The sequence below is a fragment of the Betta splendens genome, chromosome 6, assembly GCF_900634795.4.
Source record: "Betta splendens chromosome 6, fBetSpl5.4, whole genome shotgun sequence".
NCBI lineage: Eukaryota > Metazoa > Chordata > Actinopteri > Anabantiformes > Osphronemidae > Betta > Betta splendens.
Window position 1 is genome coordinate 19,519,356 of NC_040886.2, and position 24,677 is coordinate 19,544,032.

General features: G+C 44.0%; 1 protein-coding gene and 1 long non-coding RNA gene across 7 annotated transcripts; both read left to right on the top strand.

The window, feature by feature from the left end:
- The first annotated feature begins 558 nt into the window (after positions 1-558).
- LOC114857179 (zinc finger C3H1 domain-containing protein-like) lies at positions 559-23,760 on the top strand. 6 transcript variants are annotated; one of them, XM_055509966.1, is made up of 35 exons: positions 562-1,279; positions 1,908-2,312; positions 2,797-2,984; positions 3,424-3,856; positions 3,937-4,142; positions 4,235-4,358; positions 4,498-4,592; positions 5,296-5,487; positions 5,579-5,722; positions 6,786-6,923; positions 7,095-7,213; positions 7,292-7,414; positions 7,511-7,685; positions 7,758-7,886; positions 8,162-8,761; positions 8,978-9,084; positions 9,306-9,437; positions 9,508-9,629; positions 9,699-9,800; positions 9,873-9,998; positions 18,901-19,078; positions 19,153-19,339; positions 19,426-19,614; positions 19,706-19,943; positions 20,029-20,134; positions 20,556-20,754; positions 20,943-21,037; positions 21,180-21,287; positions 21,396-21,500; positions 21,560-21,749; positions 21,849-21,949; positions 22,058-22,159; positions 22,260-22,299; positions 22,502-22,564; positions 23,028-23,760. In XM_055509966.1, the coding sequence occupies exons 1-35, from the start codon at positions 739-741 to the stop codon at positions 23,124-23,126; spliced, it is 6,201 nt and encodes a 2,066-aa protein (XP_055365941.1). In that variant the 5' UTR covers positions 562-738; the 3' UTR covers positions 23,127-23,760. The 6 variants fall into 6 exon arrangements, with proteins under 6 accessions (XP_055365943.1, XP_029009219.1, XP_055365941.1 ...); XM_055509965.1 differs by having other exon boundaries at positions 565-1,279; positions 2,791-2,984; XM_055509967.1 differs by having other exon boundaries at positions 565-1,279; positions 2,791-2,984; positions 4,498-4,553.
- On the top strand, positions 10,005-17,361 carry LOC129604285 (uncharacterized). Its single transcript, XR_008695056.1, has 2 exons — positions 10,005-13,354; positions 13,570-17,361. It is a non-coding gene; the product is annotated as an uncharacterized LOC129604285 (long non-coding RNA).
- Positions 23,761-24,677: the final 917 nt, after the last annotated feature.

Genomic DNA, 24,677 nt, shown 5'->3' on the forward strand with positions numbered 1-24,677 from the left:
TGTAATGCTGTACAAATCTTATGGTTGGATGTATACAAATGATTAAAAAATAAATTCCCATCCATTATGAGTTTCTTGTCTAAAGAGGACATCATTTGGTCTAACGTTAAACAACAAAGTAAATAATTTATTTATTAATACTCTATTATGTTTAGGAAAAACCATGAGTGATCCCTGTGGATTAGATAACTGAATCAGTCATTGACGTACTCTCCCTGCATTTGTATCTCAACCAACTCTATAATTTTCTTTTTTTTTTTTTTTTTTTTTTTTCCACGATCCATCCTGTCGTGGTAATTTATGTTACTTTTGTGCTGCCTCCTTAAATGTTGTGTTCCTGTTAGCTGTATCCGCCATGTTTGTTATAAGTGTATTTGACAGATGTTCAAATAAAGAAAAAAAAAACTTGAGGCTGTGTCGTTACGGAATTCTTCTTTTGTGATGTATAACGGCGGCCAGTAACCTTAAGCGTGCATTACCGCCCCCTAGCGCAATCCCCTGACTCAAATCCTAGTCCAGTTGTGTATCTCGTTGGGTCTCGTGCTGTCGCGATAGTTGTGGTTAAACTAGTCTCACGATAGTTTGCGAGTGAAAGAAAAAGCTAGCAGGCAGGCTACGGACAGGGCGGACCCGAGCAGACTTTATGAATTGTTTCTATTGTTTAGGCCGATAAAATGGTGTCTGCATCTACACACCGATGAGTTTACGGTTCGCAGCAGTCGTTCGCTCCTCTACAGCATGGATTCAAACACAGCAATTTGCTCCCTGAGAGAGGAGGGAGAGCTGGAGGACGGGGAGATCTGCGATGATGAAACCGAGGAGAGTGTGCCGTTCCGGCGGGGGGATGGTAACAGGCCCGGTGGCCGCGGGGCCCCTCCACGGAGCAGAAAGTCTCACTCACATCCTCAAAACGTGCTGCTACACCCGGGTCCCCAGGCGCCTGACTTTCGTCTTTTGATACCGTACAACCTCGGACCTCACGGTCCCTTTCTCCCGAACCACCGGCAGCAGTGCGGGCCAAGCGGGCCCGATCGGCCTCTTATGACTTCACCGTCTCCGCTATTGCCGCCGCCGCAGCTATCGGGGCTTGGGTCCCACGGCGACCCGGGCCCGAAGTCCAACTTCTGGGAGCGTAGCCACGGAGCCCTAGGTAGGTTCAGGCACCGGGCAATGCCGAATGGTGCGCGCGGGGCCTGGACCCGAGGCAGCAAAGCTCCCGCCGGTCGTTACGGGCCCGGGGAGAGTCATGGCCCCATGAAGGAGTCGCCCTCCAGAAAACGCATCCTTTCCTGTTTCTGTCATTATTAATGTGAAATTAATAGTATATTTAGTATATGGTTTTATTCTTAAGCATCAAATCAAATCAGATCAAAATCAGAAAAGCATCAAAATCCTTTTTCTCCTGTAACGGTTTGTTACAGACTTAATCTTAGTTACAGGTAAACAGGTAACTAGTTCTGACGTCCCTTTGGTCCACTTGAGTTTCCCAGATCAGTCGCCATCTGTGTGGTGTGGAAACGAATTCAACAAACCTCGCTGAGAAGTTCTAGTTCTGAAAACGTGGATGACGAAGATACATTTTAAAAATGAATAATTGATCATACTCCGAAGTCAAAAGTTATCCTAAAAATCTTAAAATGTTGAACTATTTCTTCATAGTATTCTGCTGCTTTTGGAATTTTTTAATATATTTTTCATCATGTTTGGAGAATTTTCTACTAGATGCTGACCTTTTTTCATTATCTTACTAGTAAAGTTATATTTAATTGTATTGGGAAACTTGCTTCTAATAATAATAATGATAATAATAATAATGATAATAATAGCTAATCTGAATAAACAGTAATTTATTGTATGAATGCTGACCTCACGAAATAAATACTGCTGACCTTAACTTGTCCTCTCAGAGAAATCTCAGACCAGGACTCAGACCAGGAAAGCAATCCACAGTATTTCCAAAGCAGACAGCAGTGTTGACGAGTCCTTTGAGGAATTGTTATCCAAGTATAAGCAGATTCAGCTTGAGCTGGAATGTATTCGCAAGGAGGAGACCAAGGCTCTGGAGCCTAAAGCTTCTCTCTTCAAAGATGACCCTCAAGGCCACGCCGCCAGTATTACAGAGACCAGATTGGTACCTGAAGCTGGTCAAACAAAACCAGAGGACGCAATGGAGGTGGAGAAGTCAGAGAAGAAAGTCTTCCAAGCGTTCAACATCAAACCTCTGCGTCAGAAACTGCCGACTCCTGCAAATCTGGATGAACTGCAGAGGGGACGTGTTGATCAGGAGGCTGAAGAGGGCACACACGGAGATGGTGAGAAACAGGTCTTCCTGGTTCTGTCAGCTTTCAAAGTGTTTCCCTATAATTTCTCTTGGAGCTGTGACATATATACAGGATCTTGGTGTTCAGTCAGTATAACAATTGTTTTGAACAGTTCACTGAATTTAACATGGGAATATTTCTTTTTTTTACTTCTGCCCGAGTTATTGTTACTGCACTCCAGCTTTCTGGATTTCCAGGAGGACATGCAAAACTCTATTTGTTTTACAATTAGATGTTTCAGTAAAAGAGTCTCCGTTTGAATTTTTGGGAAAACTAAAGCTAAGCTGAGGTGATGGACTTTCACATTGAGTCATTTGTCAGAAGCTTTTTTTTTCAGGCCGATAGACTGAGGTATGAAGCAGCATATCTGGGATATTCTTCCAGTATGATGAATAGGAAGGCCATTCCTTAAGATTAATGAGTGACGTTTGAGATCATTTCAATTATTGTGTGGTGTGTTTACCTCCAGGTGCAGAAGAAGAAAATGGAGCTGACGCTGGAGTGAAAACTGAAATGAAAACCAGCCCAGAATCAGAGGAAAAGACATGTTCATGCTGCACTGAGGAAACTGACAAAGAGAAAAGTAGAAAGACGTGTGCATGTGGCAGAGAGTCATCAGCCTCCAGCGAGGATTCTGCCCTCTCTCCAGACAAGGTGGAGACGGTAAGTGTCAGGATTTAGTACAGAAAGCAACATGTTTTACTAACTCAATATTCCCCGGTAGAAACGCCATATGTCATTAGTCATTTGTAAAATGTAAGAACTGAAACGGCTATAGATACTTGCTGTGGCCCACCCAGTTTATATTCTGGTCGCAGTTCAGAACAAGTTTAGTCCAATACAATAAAAATCTGTTCTCTAGAACATTTATCTGAGTAAGGGAGCTGGTCAGTTGTTAGAGAGTTGGACCATGTGAGTCCCACCAGCAAACCTTTCCTCCAAAAAACATTTTCTGCATCAGAAGCATTAAAGAGCCTGCCAGTTTATTACAGTCATAGATTACTGCATCAGTGACATGTCAGTCACGGTAGCCCTTTCACAACAAATGCAGGCATGAAGGACAGTTTTACTGTACTAAAGTTTGTTTTCATTCTGGAACCAGCCGGTGGTGAAGGTGGAAGAGGAAGAGCTTTCAGAGCTGCAGCTGCGTCTCCTCGCTCTACAGTCAGCCAGTAAGAAGTGGCAGCAGAAGGAGCAGCAGGTGATGAAGAAAAGCAAAGACCGGATCACAACGGCCATGCAGGAGAGAACCTCCAGCTTAGGTCCGGCACCTGGGCCTCCTACGCCGGGTAGGCAGAGAGTCACCACCAGGTTAGCCTCTTTTGCCACTGCTGCTGCAGACAAAAACAAAACCAGGTCCAAACCTCAGGACAGGGAACGAAACAGGGCCAAGACTGGGCCCAGACCTCCAGACAGAGACCGGCTTTCAGAAAGAGAGAGACTCAAACAGAATGCCAAACCTGGTTCCAAGGCGTCTCAGGAGAGGGGCCGGACTCCAGGCAAACCTCATCCAGCCAAGAGAATAACGAGCCCAGGTGACCAAAACCAGAAGCAAAGTTCGGTTTGAGATTGACTTTAGGAAAGCTGAACATGTTTCCTGACTGTGTTGTGTCAGGCTCAGTGGGAAAACAGGCCTTCAGGAAGCAGCAGCTCAGGACTTGGAAGCTGCAGCGGCAGCAAGAAGAGAAGCGGCGGCAGGACGAGGAAGAACGACGTAAACGAGAGGATGAAATTCGCCGAATCCGAGACCTGTCCAACCAGGATGAGCAGTACAACCGCTTCATGAAGCTGGTGGGAGGGAAGATGAGGAAGCACAGCCAAGTAAGAGATTAGTTAAATTTACAATTACAGCTTGGTTCTGTTGTTCGAATTTACTGTGTGTAAACATCAGGTTTGAGCTGTTTTTCTCTCAGTCCACAGACCGTGAACACAGGAAGTCTACAGGTAAACTGGGCCTGGACACCTCAGGGAACCTCTACCAATATGACAACTACGATGAGGTGGCAATGGACACAGACAGTGAGACCAGTTCCCCAGGTGAGGAAACGGGAGCCTGTCCTATATTCACCACCATGATACAACCTCTGTCCTCTGCTTAGAACCAACCTTAAGCTGAGACTTCTGTTAATCCTGTTCCCTTTTTCTTATTATTTAATATTGTGGTTTTGTGTTGCAGTCCCATCCCCCTCTCGCAGCCCATTTCCTGCTGACAGTCCTGGATGTTTCCCTCAGGTGTGTCTGCATGGGACAGACTCAGCTCAATTTTCACTGGTATGCTGTTAGACTATGTTAAAGAGCCATTTGTATACTAGAACTAATCCTGGTCCTCTCCATCAGTGAGTAGAACTGTTGCTTAGTCCAAATGTTGTGTTGTAAATTAAATTTGCGCCTATGTTCTAATTCCTTTGTTGGCCATTATTGTGCTCATGGTCCTTTTACACATGTCTAAAATGAGTAATTGGGTTAATTCAGTCTTTTAGGAAACTTAGTATCACATCACCACACACAGAGAAAGAAACGACCTACTGACTACTGTTTGTACAAAGGTTGACGCTTTTCACAGCATTACGTTGTAAAGACGGCCCTGCTCACGGTGCAAACAGTTTCCTGGGGTGTGTCTGTATTTATGGCCACATTTGACACATGCTGCTCTAATCCTGCTATTACTCATTGTTTTCCAATTAGCACAGCTTCATTTGCTGGTGTCGTATAAATAAATAAAAAAAAGAAATAAACGTATCTGGAGGGAAGCACATCGTGCTGAAATGTAACAATGGTGGACATGGGATAAATTAGATCAAGCCCCGACATAGTTATTTTCCATTACAGTTCAAGCATTGCTTTCTTGTTTCATTTAAATAAGAAGTGGAAGCCTTGGGGACATGCTAGTTTCATAGTTAATCGAAAGGTGCTGGTTCAGCCTCATCACAAACAGAAATGCACATCGTAACATGTTTTCCATCCTGTTTGTCAGGACTTTTCTCGGCCCTCCCTCTCACCTGTGGTCTCCACTATTCCCCCCCCACCTCCACCTCTTCCCCCTCCACCGGATGAGGTGGATCCTCCTCCTAAACCCCCGTTTGCTGATGAGGAGGAAGAGGAGGAGATGTTGTTGAGGGAGACCTGCCTCATGTCAATGGCCAACAAAAGGGTGGCAGTTACTGAGGTTTGTCCTTCATTTGTGGTTAGTTGAAAGCAGAGTTACTGTGTTTACCTGCTCCGTCGATGAATATGTCATTGCTGTGTGTCGGTCACAGGAGAAGGGCTGCATCCATCCTCCTCCTCTATCTGGTGTCCAGCAAACAAGCAGAGGCAACCTGAGCACAGTCAGTCTGAACACGGTGTCTCAGTCCAGGAACAAGTTTAGCAGAGCTCATCACACTCCCAGAGCCCCACTGGTGGTAAGATAATTCTCCTCACAGACACAAGCAAAGGCTCATTCACGCCTTAGGTATGGAGTCAATGTAGGGTCACAATAGATCTGTGTGTGCTTAACCAGATTTGTACCTTTACACTTAGTGGGGCTATACCATGCTTTACGCATACAATTTGGGACGTTAAAATTCAGCACAAACCGCTAAATTGTAAAATAATGTGACTCAATTCTCTGATTTTTTGGCTTACGAACAAAGAAGTTGTCGCAGTCGTTTTACATGGCACAGCAGATCCTGAAACCCTGAACCCTGATTAAAGTCATCAGTCGGCTGACTGATGACTTTAATTATTAATTACCAGCTAGAACGTGCACTTTTAAAGACAGAGTAATATGTGGATGAAGCACGGCCTTTAACTTGTTTTGTGTCAAGTTTGTTTTTGTTCTTTTTGTTTTTTTTTTCCCTCCACAATCAGCAGCGTCTCATCCATTACCAATTCACCTTTTACCTACCGACTAAGTAAACTGTGGGTGAAGCAAAGCAGATTCAGCAGCAGTGTATGGCTGAGCTAGCAGCTCAAAGTGAATGCTGCGAACTAAATCAAAACTATTCTGATTTCTCAGACCAAGCTGTGTGCTTGACTTTTTGATATCGGTAACATCATTAGAGCTTCTGCTGCAATGCTGCAACGCTGGAACGTACGCACCTCGACCTCCACAAATCACGAGAGTAACGTCACACTTCATACATGAATATGAGCTGTCATGTCTGTGTGATGATTAAATTTAATCCAAGTCATCAGTCAGTGGACTAGCTGTTGCTGCTTGTGGAGTTTTCAGGATCTGCTGTGCCACGTCAAAGGGCTGCGATAACTTCCTTGTTCATTAGCCGATTAGAACGTAGAGCAAATTAGGGTCACGTTATTTTACTTGTAAATTTAGCCTCGATTTGTGTGGAATTTTAACTTTAATTTGTATGTATAAGCATGGTATAGCCTCTGGTTACGCATGCACAAATCTATTGTGACTCTAAATTTACTCCATACTTCTAATGGAACCTGTTCTGTGTGTTTCATCTCTGTCTCTTCCAGCTGCCCAGACACAAATCTGTGGTGGTTTCTCTCAACGACTCCGATGACAGTGACTCTGACATGGACACATGCAGCTCCACACAGTCAGTGTTTGGAGGACTGGAGTTTATGATCAAAGAAGCCAGGAGGACAGTGGAGGTGGGCTCTTTGTACAGTGAGAATCCGTGTTTTGCCTCATCAGTGAGATAGTCATTGGAGTTGCAGGGAGATGAAGCTCTTGCTTCACTGGTGTGTGAATGAGAAGCTTCAACTGTAAATAGGGTAGAAAAGGTTTGGACCATTTCTTACAGAATCTTCTAAATCCTTTAGGCCGCAAAGCCTAAGTCAGCCTTGGGGTGTGAAAAGGAAAATAACCCAGTCAGAACTCCAGAAGCTTTACCTGAAGCCAAAAAAGCCGAGTACCATCTGCTTAAAGAGGAAATTGCCAGGTACCATATAACTACCATATAGTTATTTTAAATACCATATAACATGCATCTTATCAGTAAAGTGAATGACTGCTGCAGTAGGGAGAGGCAGAAGATGCTGAAGGAGCACAGTCTGACCTCCTGCTCCACTGCTCCTGCTCTGTTTGAGTCACCTGCAGAGCTTAAGCTGAGTGATGCTGAGCAGAGACTCACCAAAAACAGGTGGGACAATAACAGATTATGTAGTGCAATGTTTTCTTGCTATGAACAGTTTTGCCCACTTTGGTATGGTGCCTTCTGTGTCCTTCTGTCCCACAGAGAACTGCTGCAGAAGGATGAGGCCATCCTCAGACATCTGCTGCAGCAGGAGCTAAAGAAGAAGGAGTCTCTGAAAGCGGCAGAGGCTAAAGTAGCCAAACTGAGAGAGCAGCTTCAAGCATCAGAGAAGGTTGTCAGTGCAAACAAGATGCTCCTCAAGAAGCTGCACGAACAGGTGAGATGTGGATTGAGGCTGGCTCCAGAGGTGTTTGGTGTTTGCTTACAGCTGAGCACTCCTCATGTGTAGGTGCATCGTGTTGAACAACGAGTCTCCATAAAGAAGAGCATTACTGTCAAGTTGGAGAAGGAGCTGGCCCAGACTCAGCTGGCTGCTAGAAAAGGATGTAAGCGCAGATCAGACTCCCACCTAAACAAGGTGAGTACATCCTCCTTTAATTAAGGAAGTGGTGACAGTGTCTCATTGAAGCCTAAATCTGATGCAAGCCTATTTGAATGCAGCTGTGCTTAACGGCACAGTCATCAAACTACACGCACATTATTTGGGTCATTCTGTTGAACTGCTGCTAGTTTTAGTTTGTAGGTTACAAACTGTCAAATAACAAATCTGAGAGAGCGAAATCAGGAGGTTTATGCTGCTTTTTCACAAGGAAGCAAAAAATGTTTCAGCTTCTTAATTTCTCCCCCACCCAGCCCACCAACCTGTTCCGTGTCGACTCAGAGCGACACTTTGCAGAGCTAATTGCTCAGAAGCAGCGACTGCAGAAACTTGAGTCTGAATATGCCCTCAAGATCCAGAAGCTGAAGGAAGCTCAGGCCCTGAGGAACAAAGGACTACTGTCAGAGCCCCCGATCCGAGCCTCTACCCCACCAGACCCTCGGGACCAAATCCCACCTCCTTCCAGGCCCTTTCCAGTGCCTCAGCCGTCTTTGCATGACCTCACCCAGGACAAGCTCACCCTGGAAAGTGAGGATAGCGCAGAGGCTGATGATAATGACTCAGAAGCTGCTGCCGCCGCTGCTGCTGCTGCTGCTGCTGCTAAACGTCCTCGTCGGCACTCACTCCGGCAGTCTAGCTGCTCCTTTACCAAACCAAATCTGGAGCAGCTGAGTTCCACCCCAGCTAAAGAGAGCAGCACCAAACGCAACGCAGTGATTCCTGTTGAGATGTTTGCTGGGCTCGACCTGGATGCTTTGAAGCTGCGAGACCAGCAGCAGCCCCGGCTGGGGGAGCTGCTACAGAGGCAGCTGCAGATCCTGGGAAACGACCTCCGTGACCCTCCACCTGCACAAGTAAGACCCAGCACTGTAAAGCTTCAATTTGTCTACAGAGGCAGAATTCAATATTTCAAAATGCCACAGGGAAGCAGCCTATTTCCTTAAACAGAGAATGAATAATAATTTTGCACCTTCGAAATGAAACAACACAGAAGTGATCTTTGCATGTCCTCATGCTAATGTTTCCTCAGAAGGCTTTTTATTCCAGCGTCTTGTCTTTGTTTTTTTTAGGTGGTCACCATAGTGCCAGACTCAATAAGTCGGTCTGGCAACTCAGAGCTGAAGCCCGTTCCATTTGGACCATATCACAGCCCCCTGCTGGGCTTCAAATCATACAGGTGCAGTCCACATCAACGCTTTACTCCTATAGAGGTTTCTCAGCATTAAATCCACAGATTCCATGAGGATTCAGACATGTTTGTAGGGGAATTTACTAGGTTTTAGAAGGTGACCTGTGTTGAGTCACGTCAAGAGACACTGGTGTGTTCAGGTTATTGGGGAGGTAGCTTGTCCAAGATAGATTTTGTGAACACTAACAGCTCTGTTCGCTTCTGCTCAGGTTTAGTCCATATTATAGGACCAAGGAGAAGCTGTCCCTGAGCTCTGTCACCTACAGCAACACCATCAACCCCAAGAAGTGTTTCTGTCGGTTTGACCTGACAGGAACCTGCAATGACGATGACTGCAGATGGTGAGAGGAACCTGGTCCCTTGCCTGCTGAGCTGTGGCGTCATCTAACCCTAACCCTTCTTCTGTTTCAGGCAGCACATGAGAAACTGCACATTGACTGGAAACCAGCTTTTTCAGGACATCCTGTCCTACAGCCTATCTCTGATCAGCTGCTCTGAGAGCAGCTCGGACGAAGACATCTGCACCGCCACAGGTGAACTTTCAGCTTCTTAGAACAGTTTAAGTTGTGGGAAGTGTTTATGGATCTTTGCCTGTTTTGCAGAGAAGTACATGAAGAAGCTGTTTGGTATCAACAAAGACCGGATGGGAATCGATCAGAAGGCCGTCCTTCTTGTCAGCAAAGTGAACGAAAGCAAACAACATGGTTGGTGAGCTGCTGAATGCTCATTATCAGAAACACTGTTGGCAGATTTGTGACACGTATTGTGAACTGCAGTTCCTCCATTCACCACCTGTAAAGACCTGAGGAGGTGGCGACCCAAACCATCGGCACTAAGCACCATTAGCCCTGAGGAAGAGAGTGACGATGACGCCACATCTGACATCACCACTGGGAGACAGGGTGAGGAACAGGCGTTCTGTTTGGCTTTGATCCTTCTTTCATGACAAAATCGAATCAAAGTTTATTTATATAGCACTTTCCAATAACCAACAAGTTAACCAAAGTGCTTCACAGTTAAAATATAAGGTTTGAAATAATTTAAATGCAAAAAGTAATCAAACACAATAGCTAGCTTAAGAAACCGATTTTAAAACCAATACATTGAATAAATCATACCGTTAAAATACTGTAAGACAGTGCAGGATAAACCAAAATACATGCTGTTATGTATTTAGCTGGACTGTATGTGCTAATAATTAACGCTGGAATATCCCATACATACAACCATTCCCTTTAAGAATGAAGGACTTTTATTGTGCTCGTCTGGTCTGGTCTTCTGTGAACATATAACACAGTACAAGTACAGTAGTACTAGCTTAGCCTAGCCTACATTAGCTAACGTGCCGAACTCAAACAGTTACGCATGTTTACTTATAAAGTGTAAGAACATACAATAGAACCATTGCAGAAAATGTCTACGAATCAGCGGCACAACAAGTAGTAATAATAATATGGTAATTTACAACACATACATACACAATGAATAAAAACAGATGAAGAATAAAAAGGATAATCTCCTAGTGCTCTGCTAAATGTCTGTTCTAGAGAGTAGGTGCTGCCACCGCAAAAGCACAATCACCCCATCTCTTGTACCTAGTATGAGGGATTGACAGTAAGTTTTTCAAGAGGTCAGATAAATCAGGGGGAGCAAGACTATTAAGTGCCTTTTAAAGACAAAAGTTCTCATGCCTAGGAGTGTTTGTTAGGAAATGTGCTGCAGTGTTTCGTACCAGCTGCAGACAAACTAATGCAGCTTTCGGACAACTGTACAATGTGTTACAGTAGTCAAGTCAAGAGCTAACAAATGTATGAATTGCACTTTCCAACTCTCTTCTACTCAGGAATGATTTAACCTTTTGATAGCAGCGAAGCTGGAAAAAAATGGATTTGACAACAGCCCTGATGTGATTTTCAAGATTTAAATTGCTGTTGAGGATGACCCCAAGATTCTTCACAGATTGTTTTGTGGCGAGATAGAACCTAAGTCAGTAGCAGTGTTTTTTTCCAAAAAAATCTATTCAGTTTTAGCTTCATTTAATCAAAGAAAAGTTTGAGTCATCCAGGATTTGATGTCACTCAAATAGAGAAGTGATTTAAATGAACCATGTTTCGTGGGAGATAGATTTGAATATCATCTGCGTAACAATGATACGAAAGGCCATGCTTATCCAGAATAGAGCTCAGCGGAAGATGTCACGAAAAAAACATTGAGCCTAGTTTGGAACCTTGAGGGACGCTATATTTCAATGGAGAGTAAGATGATGAGCTATCTCCCATTGTAACAGAAATGGATCTACCAGTCAGGTAAAATTCAAACCATTTAAGTACACTTCCACTGTGTGAGCAAGGCGAGAAATCAGAATTCTATGATCAGCTGTATCGAATGGAGCAGTGAGGTCCAGCATTACTAAAATAATTCAAATTTTAGTTGTCCAGGGATAGCATAATATCATTGTGCACTTTCAAAAGGGCAGATATGGTGCTGTGCCTTGATATAAACCCTGACTAAAATTTCTCAAGGATATTATTTTGTAAAAAAGGTTTTACCTGGTTAAACACAACTTTCCCAAGAACCTTACACAAAAAGGTCTAAAATTTTACATTTCTGTAGGACTAAGATTTGGTTTCTGACGAAGTGGACGAATAACAGCATGTTTAATTTAATTCAATTTTATTTATATAGCGCCAAATCACAACAAGGTTATCTTTAAAGGGGTCATATCATGCAAAATCCACTTTTTAGACATTTTGGAGCGTTCCTATGACTCTATGGTTCACATACACACACTGAGCACGGTAGAAATGCATTTCCTCCTTTTTTCACATTTTGAAAATGGAAATTTTCTCATCTAATGGAGACAGACCTTGTCCTACTCTGAAGCCGGGTCCCTGTTGTTGTCATAGATGTAGGAAGTCCTCCCTGCAAATCCTGAACCACCACCCCCACAATGATCCCGAACCAAAACTGGACTTCCGCCATTTCCCCCCCTCTCACTCACCGTGAACAGACGAGCACGGCAGCGCCAAAGTCCTCCCATAGAAATAGTTCGGTTTTTGGGTGTTTTAACCAACACCAAAGTCTCTTCACTTTACCAAGGGTTCAACAAGTGAGGACTTTGTGGGTCACTTTTATTTTAAACAGACCGATGCCATAAACACTGCCTCAGCATTTATACGTATGTGCATTTCAAACGAGGGTGCGTACAATGCTGGATTTGTTTCACGGCTCCTGTTGGGGGAAAAAAAGGATCTATTCCTACAGTCCGTCATCCACTCACTGAAGTAAGTACATGCTTAATACTTATAATGTTTTTAATTGTTAGTTTTTCTGTTTAAAATGTAGTAACCCATGTGTGAGGCAAGTTAGTAGCTAGCTATCTTAACTGCTACAGCCCATTGTCCCCTTCAAATGTGCTCATGTGGGCTCCTGCAGCCACACACCTGTGGAGAAAAGCTAATGGCTATCGGCATTCGAGCGGCGACAGGCAGGGAGCGATGAATCTAGCTCGCTGTAGTAAGTTTGTGCTTGATACTTGTGATATCTAAATATGTTAGTTGAGTCTGTTTTAAAATGTAGTAACCCACATGTGAGACAAGCTAATAGCTAGTTTTGCTAATGGCTACAGTCAGTCAACCGAGCCTTTGTCCCTTTTTTAAATGTGCTACTCTGAGTTGGCGCAATCACACACCTGTGTGGGGAACAGCTAATAGTTATGGGCCTTCGATCGGTGACAGGCAGGGAGCGGTGGATCAAGCTTTTGTCCGGTTGACGTGCTGCCGCTCCTATTTGTGTGTTGCGTTAGCCGTTAGCATGTTGTTAGGCCTTTGCACTTTAGAGCTACAGCTGGTCGATCGCTACAATAAGAAACAGCAGATGAACACGGATGTTTATTACCCCGTCCAGTGTCGCAGCCTAAATCAACTTGTGATTTGGGGTTATGTTATTGTTCTATCAAACTCTAACATGATTAGTTGGTGGTAACTAATGGTAACTGTTGTGTTGCAAGCTTAGTTGCTAATTAGTCGCATCTCTACAATAACTGCTGCTTATCTGGTCAGTAACCTATAGCTTGTACCATAGCAATTATATATGTAGGACTAATAAAATTTACAGTAAATGTAACACTGTCTTTTTCTTTTTCTGTCTACCGTGGTGGGGCACATCCCAGTTACCCACATGCAAGGAGGTTGTCAAACAGAGAAATCACTGCAGACTGTTGGTACACAGAAATCTGTTGCCCAGCTCAGGAGTGAATGTATGTACATTTGTATCCACAAACAGTAAGATAGGCAATACAAGATTTAAATTTTAATTTGTATATAATGTTTAGATTCAATATTTGAATTGTAACAACTGTTAATTTGTTGTTTTAGCACAGGCAGGCCTGTCCTCTGATTTAATTTTTTGTCTGGTATTGTTACATTAGAGAAGGTTTTGACCTACATCACTAATCTACAATTCTGATTGCAGTACCTTTTTGTTTTGATGAGGTGATGTTGAGGACAGCCACAGCTTCCATCTGGTAGAGGACTGCTTCCGCTCAGTCTTCCAAATAGTGATGAGAACAAGGATCACCACATCTCCCTGGTCATCTGTCTACAACTATACCTGTCCTGCTGCAGAAAAAAATCTGCAACATAACCAAGTTTACCCCCAAACCAGGACAGGTCTGTTTACCCTACTTCCATCAAGCATTTCATCTGCAAGGCCCTGCAAAAGCTTCTATCCTCAAACCCCCAGACTTCTTAATTAACTCAGTAACCTATACATTGCACATTGGAGTGTGAAGGTAACAGTTTGTTCTAGCTTTGGAGTAGTGGTGCATTTTTTTTGGTTGACAATAAAGCTGGCTTTAATTATTGCATATTTCACTGAACTCTGATTTCCTGAATAAAAGCGTTTTCCCCTCAGAAAAACATAGTATTGAAATTACATGTTTTTCTTTTTCTAATATGGTAAGCCATAAAGGTGAACCGGCCATAAATAAAAAGCATATAAATTATATATAAATAAAAAAAAATCTTAATTGAGTATTGCACTCTCAAAAAACACTTCTACTCAAATGATAGAAGAGTTATTCCACAGGTGGTCAACATCCATCATACAGTGATCATCATTTAGTGTTTTATCCATTAGGAAACTGCCTTCATCTACAACCCAAGCATGAAGAGATGGCAACTCAGATTCTTCACCCCAGGAATCCCCAGCACCAGCTCACTAGCCTCTGTAGACTAGATACCTGTAACAACATCAGATACAGAGACATTACTGTCAGATTTATTAAGAATGATCAAAAAACACAATTAAATGCAGTAAAAATAAGTCAGGTCAATATATAATTTGAACTAATGCTTTTTGTTCCCAGGTAGGTCATGCAGTGATTGAATAGAAAACTATAAAAAATAGAAACTGAATATCAATGCACATTTATTAAAATAAATTTATGTCAGAGCAGCAGCACAAGTAAGACAAAAACAGTGAATTGTGTAAATGTACAATGTATTTATATTCTTTCAGCTATGCTCTTAAACTTTTATTTATTTGTGTAATGTAAGCTAAAGTAGTGTTTTTTATTAGCGAGTGTTTTCCAGGTAAGTCATGTTTTAAATATTCAAGCCATTTAGCATAAGAATTAGCAACCGCTAGTCATTTTGTAAATTACATTAATCAAATAAATTGAAGTTCGAAATTACCAATGAGACACATGTTGAAGTCACCACATTTCGGCTGATGCAAGAGTCCCTCTTCAGCTTCAGGGTCAGATTCGGGATCGTAGATGTATGGTTCTACTACTCTACAGGACCAGCTGGCTATTGTCTTGCAGTCCTGTAGTGGGTCTTCTTCTGTGGAGGATTGCGTTGGATTGCATTCTCAATGTCGCACTACTGCCACCTATTGTATCCTAACCATGCGGTGACTCATATCCATGGAGCCAATTAAAAAAAAAAAACAACAACAAAAAAGGTATGCGCTTCCACATAGAGGTGTGGCGAGCAGCTTCGCTTGTGACAGACCCAGAAAACACAGCGCTGAGGACAGAGTGGAGGAGAGAGAGAGAGAGCGGGGGAGAAGCACTGGAGAGAAAGAGACAAGGTTAGTTAGGTTATTGGACAGAAGAGGTAGAAAGAAACAAAGGAGCTCAGTGTATAAATTAAGTCCCCCAGCAGTCTATGTCTATTTAGCTTAACTAAGAGATAGTTCATGTGCCTACAATCATTGCCAGTGACCTGAACCATCTGTAACTGCAAGCTTTATCAAAAAGAAAGGGTTTTAAGTCTGATCTTAATGGTAGAGTGTGTGTCAGCTTCTCAAACCTGAACAGGGAGCTGCGTCCACAGGAGAGGAGCTTGGTAGCTAAAAGCGCTGCCTCCCATTCTACAAGACTCTAGGAACCACAAGTAGCCCAGTGCTCTGAGAACGAAGTGTTCTGCTGGGAGTATAAGGAACTATGAGGTCTTTAAGATAAGAAGCTTTATCATTAAGTACTTTGTAGGTGAGTAGGATCCTACATTTTACAGGCAACCAGTGCAGAGAAGCTAATGTAGGAGAAATGTAATCTCTCTTTCTAAGTCCTGTCAGAACTCTGGCTGCAGCATTTTGAATAAGCTGTAGGCTTTTTAAGAGCTGTTAGGACATCCTATGAGTAAGGAGTTACAGTAGTCCAGCCTAGAGGTAACAAATACATGAATCAGTTTCTCTGCGTCGCTCTGAGAGAGGATGCTTCTGATTTTAGCTACATTTCTAAGGTGGAACTAGGCTGTTCTGTAGATTTATTGTATTATAGGTTTATTGTATGATGTAAAAGAGAGATCTTGGTCAAAGATGACACTAATGTTTCTCACAGTAGAATCTGAAGCTAATGTTGTGCCATCCAGGGTGGCTATCTGACTCAATAGTGTCTCTCAGATTTTTAGTCCCAACAATAAGAATTTCAGTTTTATCGGACTTTAGTTGAAGGAAGTTTTCGGACATCCAGGATTTGATGAACAACAATTTTGACTAATTAGAACTAAATGAAACAGATCAAAGACATATATAGCTGAGTATCATCTGCAGAACAATGAAAATTTATAGAATGCTTCCTAATAATCTCACTTAGAGGAGACATGTATAGGCTGAACAGAATTGGACCAAGCACAGAACCCTGTGGTACTCCATATCTAGTCCTTGTGCATGTGGAGAGTTTGTCATTAACATGAACAAACTGGAATCTGTTCTAGAAATAGGATTTAAACTATCCCAGTACTGTCCCTTTAATTTCCAATTCTATGTTCTAGTCTCTATAATAGAATGTTATGATCAATTATATCAAATGCAGCACTAAGATCTAACAGGACAAGGACAGAAACTAGATCATTGTTCGAAGCCAAGAGAAGATCATTAACTCTAATCAGAGCCCTTTCTGTGCTATGATGTTTTCTGAATCCTGACTAAAAATCTTCGTACAGGTTATTTCCACTCAGGTGGTCAGATAATTGTTTAGCAACAATTTTTTAAAGAATCTTAGAAATAAAGGGTAAATTTGAAATGGGCCTGTAGTTGGCTAGGTTTCCAGGGTCCAGAGTAGTTTTTTCAATAGAGGTTTGACCACAGCCACCTTAAAAGCCTGTGGTACATAGCCTGAATGTGAAGATTGGTTCATTTGATTTAATATAGACAAGCAGATCAAAGGTAGAACTTCTTTTGAGTAATCTGGTTGGGATTGGGTCTAAAAGACAAGTGGACGACTTGGAAGAGTTGATTATTGAGGTTACCTCCATATGAATTATCGGGAAGAAGCTGTCTAGGTAAAATAGAGGACTTGGTAATTTAAAGTTGTTCGATCTAGACAGTGATTTCTGTCATTTGGAGGAAATCGCTGCTGAATGTCCTTAATGGTGATAATTTTATTGGTAAAGTAGTTCATAAAGTCATTGCTGTGTTGAGTCTACTATCCCCTTAAATCCCAGCAGCAATGACTCTTCGTCAGCCTGGCTACATTGCTAAAAAGAAACCTGGCGTTGTTTTTGTAGCAGTTTTCTAGCAGCACAATGTGCTTTTTATATATTATTAGACTGTCCTTCCATGCAATGCAGTTTACATTTATTTTGTTGGAACGCCACTGCCTTTTTAGTTGTCGGGTCCTGTGCTTTAGGCTGCGGATCTCTGAGTTATACCACAGAGCTAACCTCCTCCGATTCACTGTCTTCTTCTTCAGAGGAGTCACTGTCTAACATTGTATGTAGAGAAGCTGCAGCATCCTCTACAAGACAATCAACCTGTTCATAAGGATTAAGGTGACTGTTCTCTGTGTATCTACAAGACATTGAGGCAAAAGATGATGGAATCATCTGCTTGAATCTGGCAACAGCGTCGTCAGATAAACATCTGCTGTAGTAAGATTACTTTCCTGCTGCTGCAAGGTCAATTATGGTAAATTCAAAAGTTAATAAAAAAGGTCAGATAAGAGGGTTTTGGGGAAGGACTATTAAATTGTTAATTTCAACCACATATGTCAGGACAAGATTGAGACTACGATTAAAACAATGAGTGGGTTCATTTACCTGCTGAGTAAAACCAATGGTGTCTATTAATGAGTTGAAAGCAGTGCTGAGACAGTTGCTGTCAACATCTACATGAATGTTAAAGTCTCCCACTACAATGACTTTATCTGTGGTAAGACCCAAGTCAGATAATAATTCAGAGAATTCAGTTAAGAACTCTGAATAGGCAGCAGGAGGACGGTAAACAATACAAAACACAACTGGCTTCTGAGTTTTGGAGTCTGGGTGAGAAGGGCTCATTGATACACTCAAATTATAACAAGTTAAAACTATGTTTAGGTTTAGCAGTAATTAACAAGTTTGAGTTATAAATTGCTGCTACTCCTCCACCTCTACCTGTACTTCTAGGGACATGATAGTTGATGTGACTCATAAGTAGCATGGTCAGAAGGACGTCCAGGGAGCAGACAGTTGGTTTTAGCCTGTGAATAACATCCTGTAATGATGACAGTGAGACTGGTGTAAATTGTGTAAGTGCAACAGAAGCCGAAAGCGCCATAGGCAGGTCAATGACAGAGCCAGGCAATATTAGTCTTAAGGGCTCGATTTTATGAGTAAAAAAGTTTAAAAAATTTATCATATATATCAGCTAGTGGAGAAGGGCCAGGGTTTACAACAGAGTTTATTGTATTAAACAGAACTCTTGGTTTGCTGTGGTTATTTCGGAGTATGTTAGTGAGGTACCATGATTTTGCCTTTTTAACAGCATCTTGATAAGTAGAAAGACAGTCTCTTAAATAAAGCAGTGTGACTTGCAGCCCATCCTTCCTCCACTTCCTCTTTGCTTGCTGGCAAGTCCTTTTCAGAGCATGTGTATTATCGTTTAACCTGCAATAATATTGAAATTTATAAACTTGGCTGAAAATTCTTCAGCAGTAGTCGCAGTGATGATACAACGGCGACAGATGGTAGTAGAGGGCGAATGAGGCAAAGTGGGGACAGTAATATCAAAAAACACAGGAAAATGATCAGAGATGCCGACGTCCCTTATTTCGTTAACATATATAGTATAAGGTTGAGTTTGTTCTTGGTTTACTTAGTTGTTTTGATTAAGGATTTTGATGCTGATCCACTTGGGTTTGCAGAATATTTTACCCTGATGAGAACCTGAATAGTCATCACTGAGAACGGCTGTTAGTCGTTCAGCCATCTACAGCGAGATGGGTCAGGGATCACATGACTAATATGGAGGGCTGTGTACAGTATGGGATATTGGTGTGTTGTTCATGGCCTTGACTTGTGTTTGTCTCTGTTGCAGATGATGGCTCTAAGTGCAGTCTATCTATTTTGGACGTCTGTGTCACATCAGAGGACAAACGTTATTTTGTCAGCGAGACAGACGACATATCAAACCTGGAGACTAGTGTCCTAGAAGGTCCAGCAGACACTCAGCTGTGGCTTAAACTTGCCTTTAAGTACTTGAACCAGAATGAAACGTAAGTCACCAGCCTGCCATTAAGTCACTTTGGATGCCATGGAGTCAGCTGTGTTTACAGCTGTTTACTTGTAGGTCTGCAGCAGAGTGCCTGGAAGCCGCCTTGAACACGTTGTCTCGAGCTCTGGAAAATAACTGCGATGACCCAGAGGTGTGGAGCCACTACCTGTCTCTGTTCTCCAGACGAGGCAGCAGGGAAGAGGTCCAGGAGATGTGTGAGATGGCTGTGGAGCATGCGCCTGACTACAACGTGTGGTGGAGTGTAAGTCACCATGTGCGGGTACATAAAAAAACAGTCTGTGTTTTCCATAGGTTACAGTTGATAACTTTGCAGAGGCATGTCTGCAGTATTTGAGCCTGGAGACCTCATTCGAGGGGAAGGACTACGTGTGTGATCGCCTGCTGCACTTTCTCCTCAACGAGGCGTCATCGGGTGTCACAGATAAACTGTCCTTCCAGCTGATGGAGGCACTGCTTTACAGAGTCCAGCTCAACCTGTTCACGGGCAGGATGGAGAGTGCTCTCGGCATTCTGCAGGTCAAAGATCTCTCTGTTGGTGGATTTATGTACTATTTGATGGCAGAAAAAGTGACCTCCTGGAAACAAACCACTGTACTTCTACGTGTAGAACGCCTTGAAGTCAGCTCAGGACAAGAGCATGGCGGAGCACCTGACGGCCAGTGACCGGGCCTTGGTCTGGCTCTCCTATATCCACCTCACAGAGTTCGACCAGCTGCCGTGTAGCTTGTACGACCCGTCAGACTCTGGTCCATCCAGACTGGTGAGCAGAGAGCCCTTCCTGCTGCCGTGGAGAACACCACAGGACATCAGCACACCTCTCAACATCCTTGTTGCTCTCTTCCAAGGTACGAAAGCAAAGCCTCAGCTGGTCCAGGCGGATGGGTTCAGTTTGACTAATTGTTTGTGCTGTTTGTTTGTGGTCCTACGAAGACGCCATCCAGCGCTGCAGTGATGACGCTCTGTCTCAGAGCGAGAGGGTCTTGGCCTGTATGCCTTTGCACACCAACCTTATCTTTGTCCACCAGCTGCTGCAGAGGTGAGACAAGCACTCTTCATGATGCTGACAGTCTTGGGAGCATGATCGTGTTCTAGGTTCTTTTGGTCAGAGAACCTGCCATCTCCACCAGTGCCCTGACTGTTGGGTTCATCAGATGTTGCACCCAGTGACTATTACCTGTTTGCCTCCATTCTCAGTGAATACATTTAATTTCTGTGTAGCCTATTCACCATTAGAGGAGAAGGGATGTCCCACATGCATGTGAAACCTGTCTATTACACTGGTGATGTAGCTCACATCAACCTAACGGGGAGCGACCGCCATCTCAGATATGCTCGTCTGGACACAATTGATTCCTAGCATGGACGCCCTCACATCCGCAGGCTTCCTCCTTCTGCCCATCTGCTCCTCTATCTGTGTGTTGATTGGGTCCTGTGACCGTTGTTCTGGCCATGTGCAGGTACAACGAAGGCATTGCTCTGTGTGAGTCTCTGCTTTTGGAGCGTCCTGAGTCCTGCGCCATACGAGACGCCCTGGCCGAGCTCTACATCAGGAAGGGAAACCCAGATCAGGCTGTCAGCATGTGGCTCCACGCACTGGCCGAGTGCGCTAACAATGCAAAGGTCTTCTATCACTCCTGCAAGTTCCTGATGGCTCAGGTAGTTCAACAGAATAAGTCTTTCTTTCAGCTACTGTATTTAGTGTTGTTTGTTGTTTGGCCTCAGAAAAACCTAATTTTCCCACTCCAAAGTAGTGAAACAACACAGTTCTGTGTTGAACAGCTAAAGGAAAATTAGCATTTTGACTTTGGACATCGCCTACTGGTGCTAATGTTTTCATTTTACAGGAGAAGTCAAGTGCCATTGTTCCTCTGTTTCGAGGATTTGTCCTGTCACTTTGTGAGGATGAGCAGAGTCAGAAGAACCCCATAGATGTCCTGCGGTACGTTGGAGCACAGACTTATCAGGAACCAGACCAGCTGTTAATGTTGTGTAATCAGTCCTGCTCTGTGGCTTTGGTTGTGAATGCGACATCAAGGTTTGCTCAAGACTTACTTGATGTTTGTCACTTCCTCTGACACCAGACACATCCTGGGTTTCCCCGCAGATGAGCTCCTCCGGGGTCCCGTCGTTAAGAAGGAGCTAGACGAGCAGCTCGGTCAGCAGATGCCATACTTCCACCTCATTCACTGGTGTGTGTGTGTGTGTGTGTCTGTGTGTGTGCGTGTGTGTGTGCCCGCTTGGCCTGTTCCTTGACGCTGCATTTTTGTCTTGCTGAAGCTGTGTTGATGTTGTTGCAGTCGTTGGCAGTGGCTGCACGGCTCCATGGAGGAGACGGTGGACGCCTTCGAGAGAGCGCTGGGCTCCAAAATGCAGCTGAAGGAGCTGCACCAACTCTGGATGGAGTGAGTTTGGACACCAGCGTGTCATTTTAAAAGTCCTAGTGGTCAGTGGTGATGTGAAGCTCTGCCCTGTGTTCCGCCTCCTGCCTCATCAGTTACCTGGAGTTTAGCAGCAGCCTTCGGGCCCATGGGCCCAGTCAATCCAAACTGCTATCGGATCTTATCATTCGCTGCCTGAGCACCGTCCCGTCACGTCTTGAGCTTCCCTTCAACCCTGCAGAGTTTTGGAGCTGCTACAAGTTCCACAACAAGGCAAGACCGTGAATGCTCTTCACACTAACTCTTCAAATCATATTCAGATCAAGTAAAAACACAGTGATTCTGTTCGGTTCTGCTCTTCACTACTCTCAGGTGGTGAATCTTTACCTGACCTGTCTGCCACATTCCCAGCATGCTCTGGTTCTGGAGAGGCTGCGATACACCATGCCTAACAGCACCGAGCTGGGCCTCAGGTACACAGGCTGACGATGGGTTGTGGCATTATCAGCTTATCAGCAGGAGCTCAGACGGAACTGGTCCGTTCTGTGGTTGTTGGGTCAGTGTGATGTGTTGCTGCACAGGTTGCTGCATCAGGAGTGGCAGGATGGTAACACAGAGCACCTGAAGTTCCAGGCCCGGATGTTGAGCACTACCAGTCCAAAGTGTTTGGCCTACTGGAAAATGTAAGTCTGCGTAATAAAGTGGATCCACTCAGCTCTACTTTAAGTCCAGTAGGAATCAAAGACGGTGAAGTTGATGCTTCTCGGCTGTTTGTTTTTACAGAGCAATAGCTGCAGAGCGGGAACTGAAGGCGCTATCTGAGGTGAGTTGTGAGACAACAGCGGCTCCGTTCGCTTCTGTTGACAATCACTTCCTGCCAATGAATCCGATTTGTTCCCCTGCAGGTGTTTTATCACTGTCCACCGTCGGTGAACATGTGGCCATTTAGATTGTAAGCTTTTATGGGCAGCAATCCAGCCTCTGCTGTGCTTTTCTGACCCATCTGCCTTGTTTTGTGTTCGTAGGTGCGACTTGTGTATCGGCAGGCGCTGCAACACCTGCCCCTGTGTGCTGCCCTGTGGAAAGATGTAATTCCCCCTTCACTCTCTACCATTCGCCTTTGAGCCACATCCACACGGTCACACAATGTGTCTCAGCTCAGTGTTGTTCAGATGTGTGTGTGGGCGTGGGCGGGCACTTGTATCTTGTGATAACCAAAAACCATATTTTCTTATCAAAGTGAGGACATTTTGGCCAGTCCTCACTCCTTTGAAGGCCTGTGTGAGAGTTGAGATGTGATTTTTAGGGCTGAGGTTCAGATTAGAGCAAGGGTTAGACGTCTGTCTTTAGTTGTTATGGTTAGGGTAAGGGGCTAGGGAAGGCATTATGTCAGTTGAGGTCCTGACTAAAAAGTAAGTACAAGGGTGTAAGATTTTGATGACACAGAACATGTGACGGTGGAAAACGGTCTATGTTGTTATACCTGTCCATGCCTAGTACACGCATGTTCACTTGCTGCCCCCCCCCATCTTTCTGGCCTCAACTTTACAGTGGCTTCTGTTCGAGGCGGCGGCGGCTGGAGACTCTGATCGCCTGCGGCGGTTGGTGGACCGGTGTCAGCAGGTGGGAGTGAGTTTAGTTTTGAGCTGAGCGTGGGGGGAGCGTCACTGACTGTCATCCACCGCAGACTACAAATGTATATCACAATAATAAACACAAATCAGCTGATTGGCTGTAGATGAGTGAGTGACGAGGTAAGACAGACACCCCCCCACACCTCCACCTCCTCCAGACCCCGAAAGTCCTGACGGACCTGCTTATGTGCGTCACATCATGTACGTAAGTATCGACCTGCTGAGTCCTCGTTTCTTCTCTTTTTTTTTTTTTTGTTTGGAGTTTGCTTCCCTCCCCTGCATTTCTTTGCCCTGGGGTTTGGGGTGGGGGGTGATCTAATGTTTTTTTACTGTGGTCTTTGACCCTTCATGTTAAAAGATGTTTGGCCCTGTAGCCATGCTGCACCAGACTTTTCTCTAGAGAACAAGATCAAAGTGGATCCTGAACCGCGTTAGTATTTCAGTGTGACAGACTCGGCCTCAGAGACTGATCCGTGCTATGGACCCCAGGCCCAGTCAGGACTCGCCAACATGTGCAATCTGTTTTTCTTTTTTTGTCAAAATTCTGCCAAACAATGATTAAAGCGTATTAGTCCGGATGGGAGCGTCTTCACTATTGGGTTGATATGTGTTGGATTAAATGTTAATTAAATTATTTTCTAATGAGGAAACTCGTGTCTGTGGCATCACTTCCTGTAGTTACTGTGTTCACTGGTTTGTTTCACCCAGAGCACCCAGAGATGCATCTTCACACACTGACTTAACATCTTCTGCAAGAACCAAGTGGGGGAGAGTCAGTATATTGGCATAAAGTTTGTTCAGGCCTATGGACATGGACTCTGATGGCACCACTTAAGACAATAAGCTGAGTGTGACCCAAGCTTTTTACCAGAGATGCAGATTAAATTATGATCTTCTTTACTCACCTGGTCCAGACCGATGAACCTGGATCGCGTGGCCTTGGGTTTGGGGATGTGCATGTTAATATTTCCTGATGTGCAGCCTCTGTTGTCTGAGTATGCTGAGCCTTATGCTATGCCTGAAGGGGGCGCTGCTAATCCGGTATCGTCTGTCCAGAACGTGACGACTTGTGTGAATGTTTCCAGTAAAGTATCAGCACGTGAAACTACGTTCTGAAGGTCGTCTTCCTCATCTTTCATTGCAGCCTGAGGTTCTGTTCAGGAAACTGCCTCTTCCTCTGCAGTTAGACACTTCCTCAACTAATTGGTGACAGGGACCTTGGACACAGGCCCAGACCATGACCCTTGCTCTTTGTGAGCTCTGAACTCTCTGAATGTGGGAACACGTTAACGAAATGCCAAAGTTTTGCTGCTTCACATACTGGGAGATGTACACTCAGGTTTCCTTGGCTCTCACCTTCCTGACTCCTCTGACAAACAGCATCAGGTCCCTGAGGGCAGTGCTGACGCACAGCCTCTTAATGTAGTTGTAAACTGGAGCAGAACCACTGATTTGCTTTTCTTGTGAGTTGATTTGGATGAACATGAGCCTACTGAAGGCTTTGTGCTGTTGTTACTAGTGTGCGTGTTCTGTCTCTCTGGGTTGGGCTGAGTTAAACAGCACAACT

What these genes read in the sequence shown, in the direction of transcription:
- LOC114857179 (XM_055509965.1), top strand. Translation starts at nt 739, where the DNA reads ATGGATTCAAACACAGCAATTTGCTCCCTGAGAGAGGAGGGAGAGCTG. An exon ending in ACTACAACGTGTGGTGGAGT is followed by an intron (nt 19,340 to 19,425) that starts GTAAGTCACCAT and finishes GCATGTCTGCAG; the next exon opens with TATTTGAGCCTGGAGACCTC. An exon ending in GTCCACCAGCTGCTGCAGAG is followed by an intron (nt 20,135 to 20,555) that starts GTGAGACAAGCA and finishes GGCCATGTGCAG; the next exon opens with GTACAACGAAGGCATTGCTC.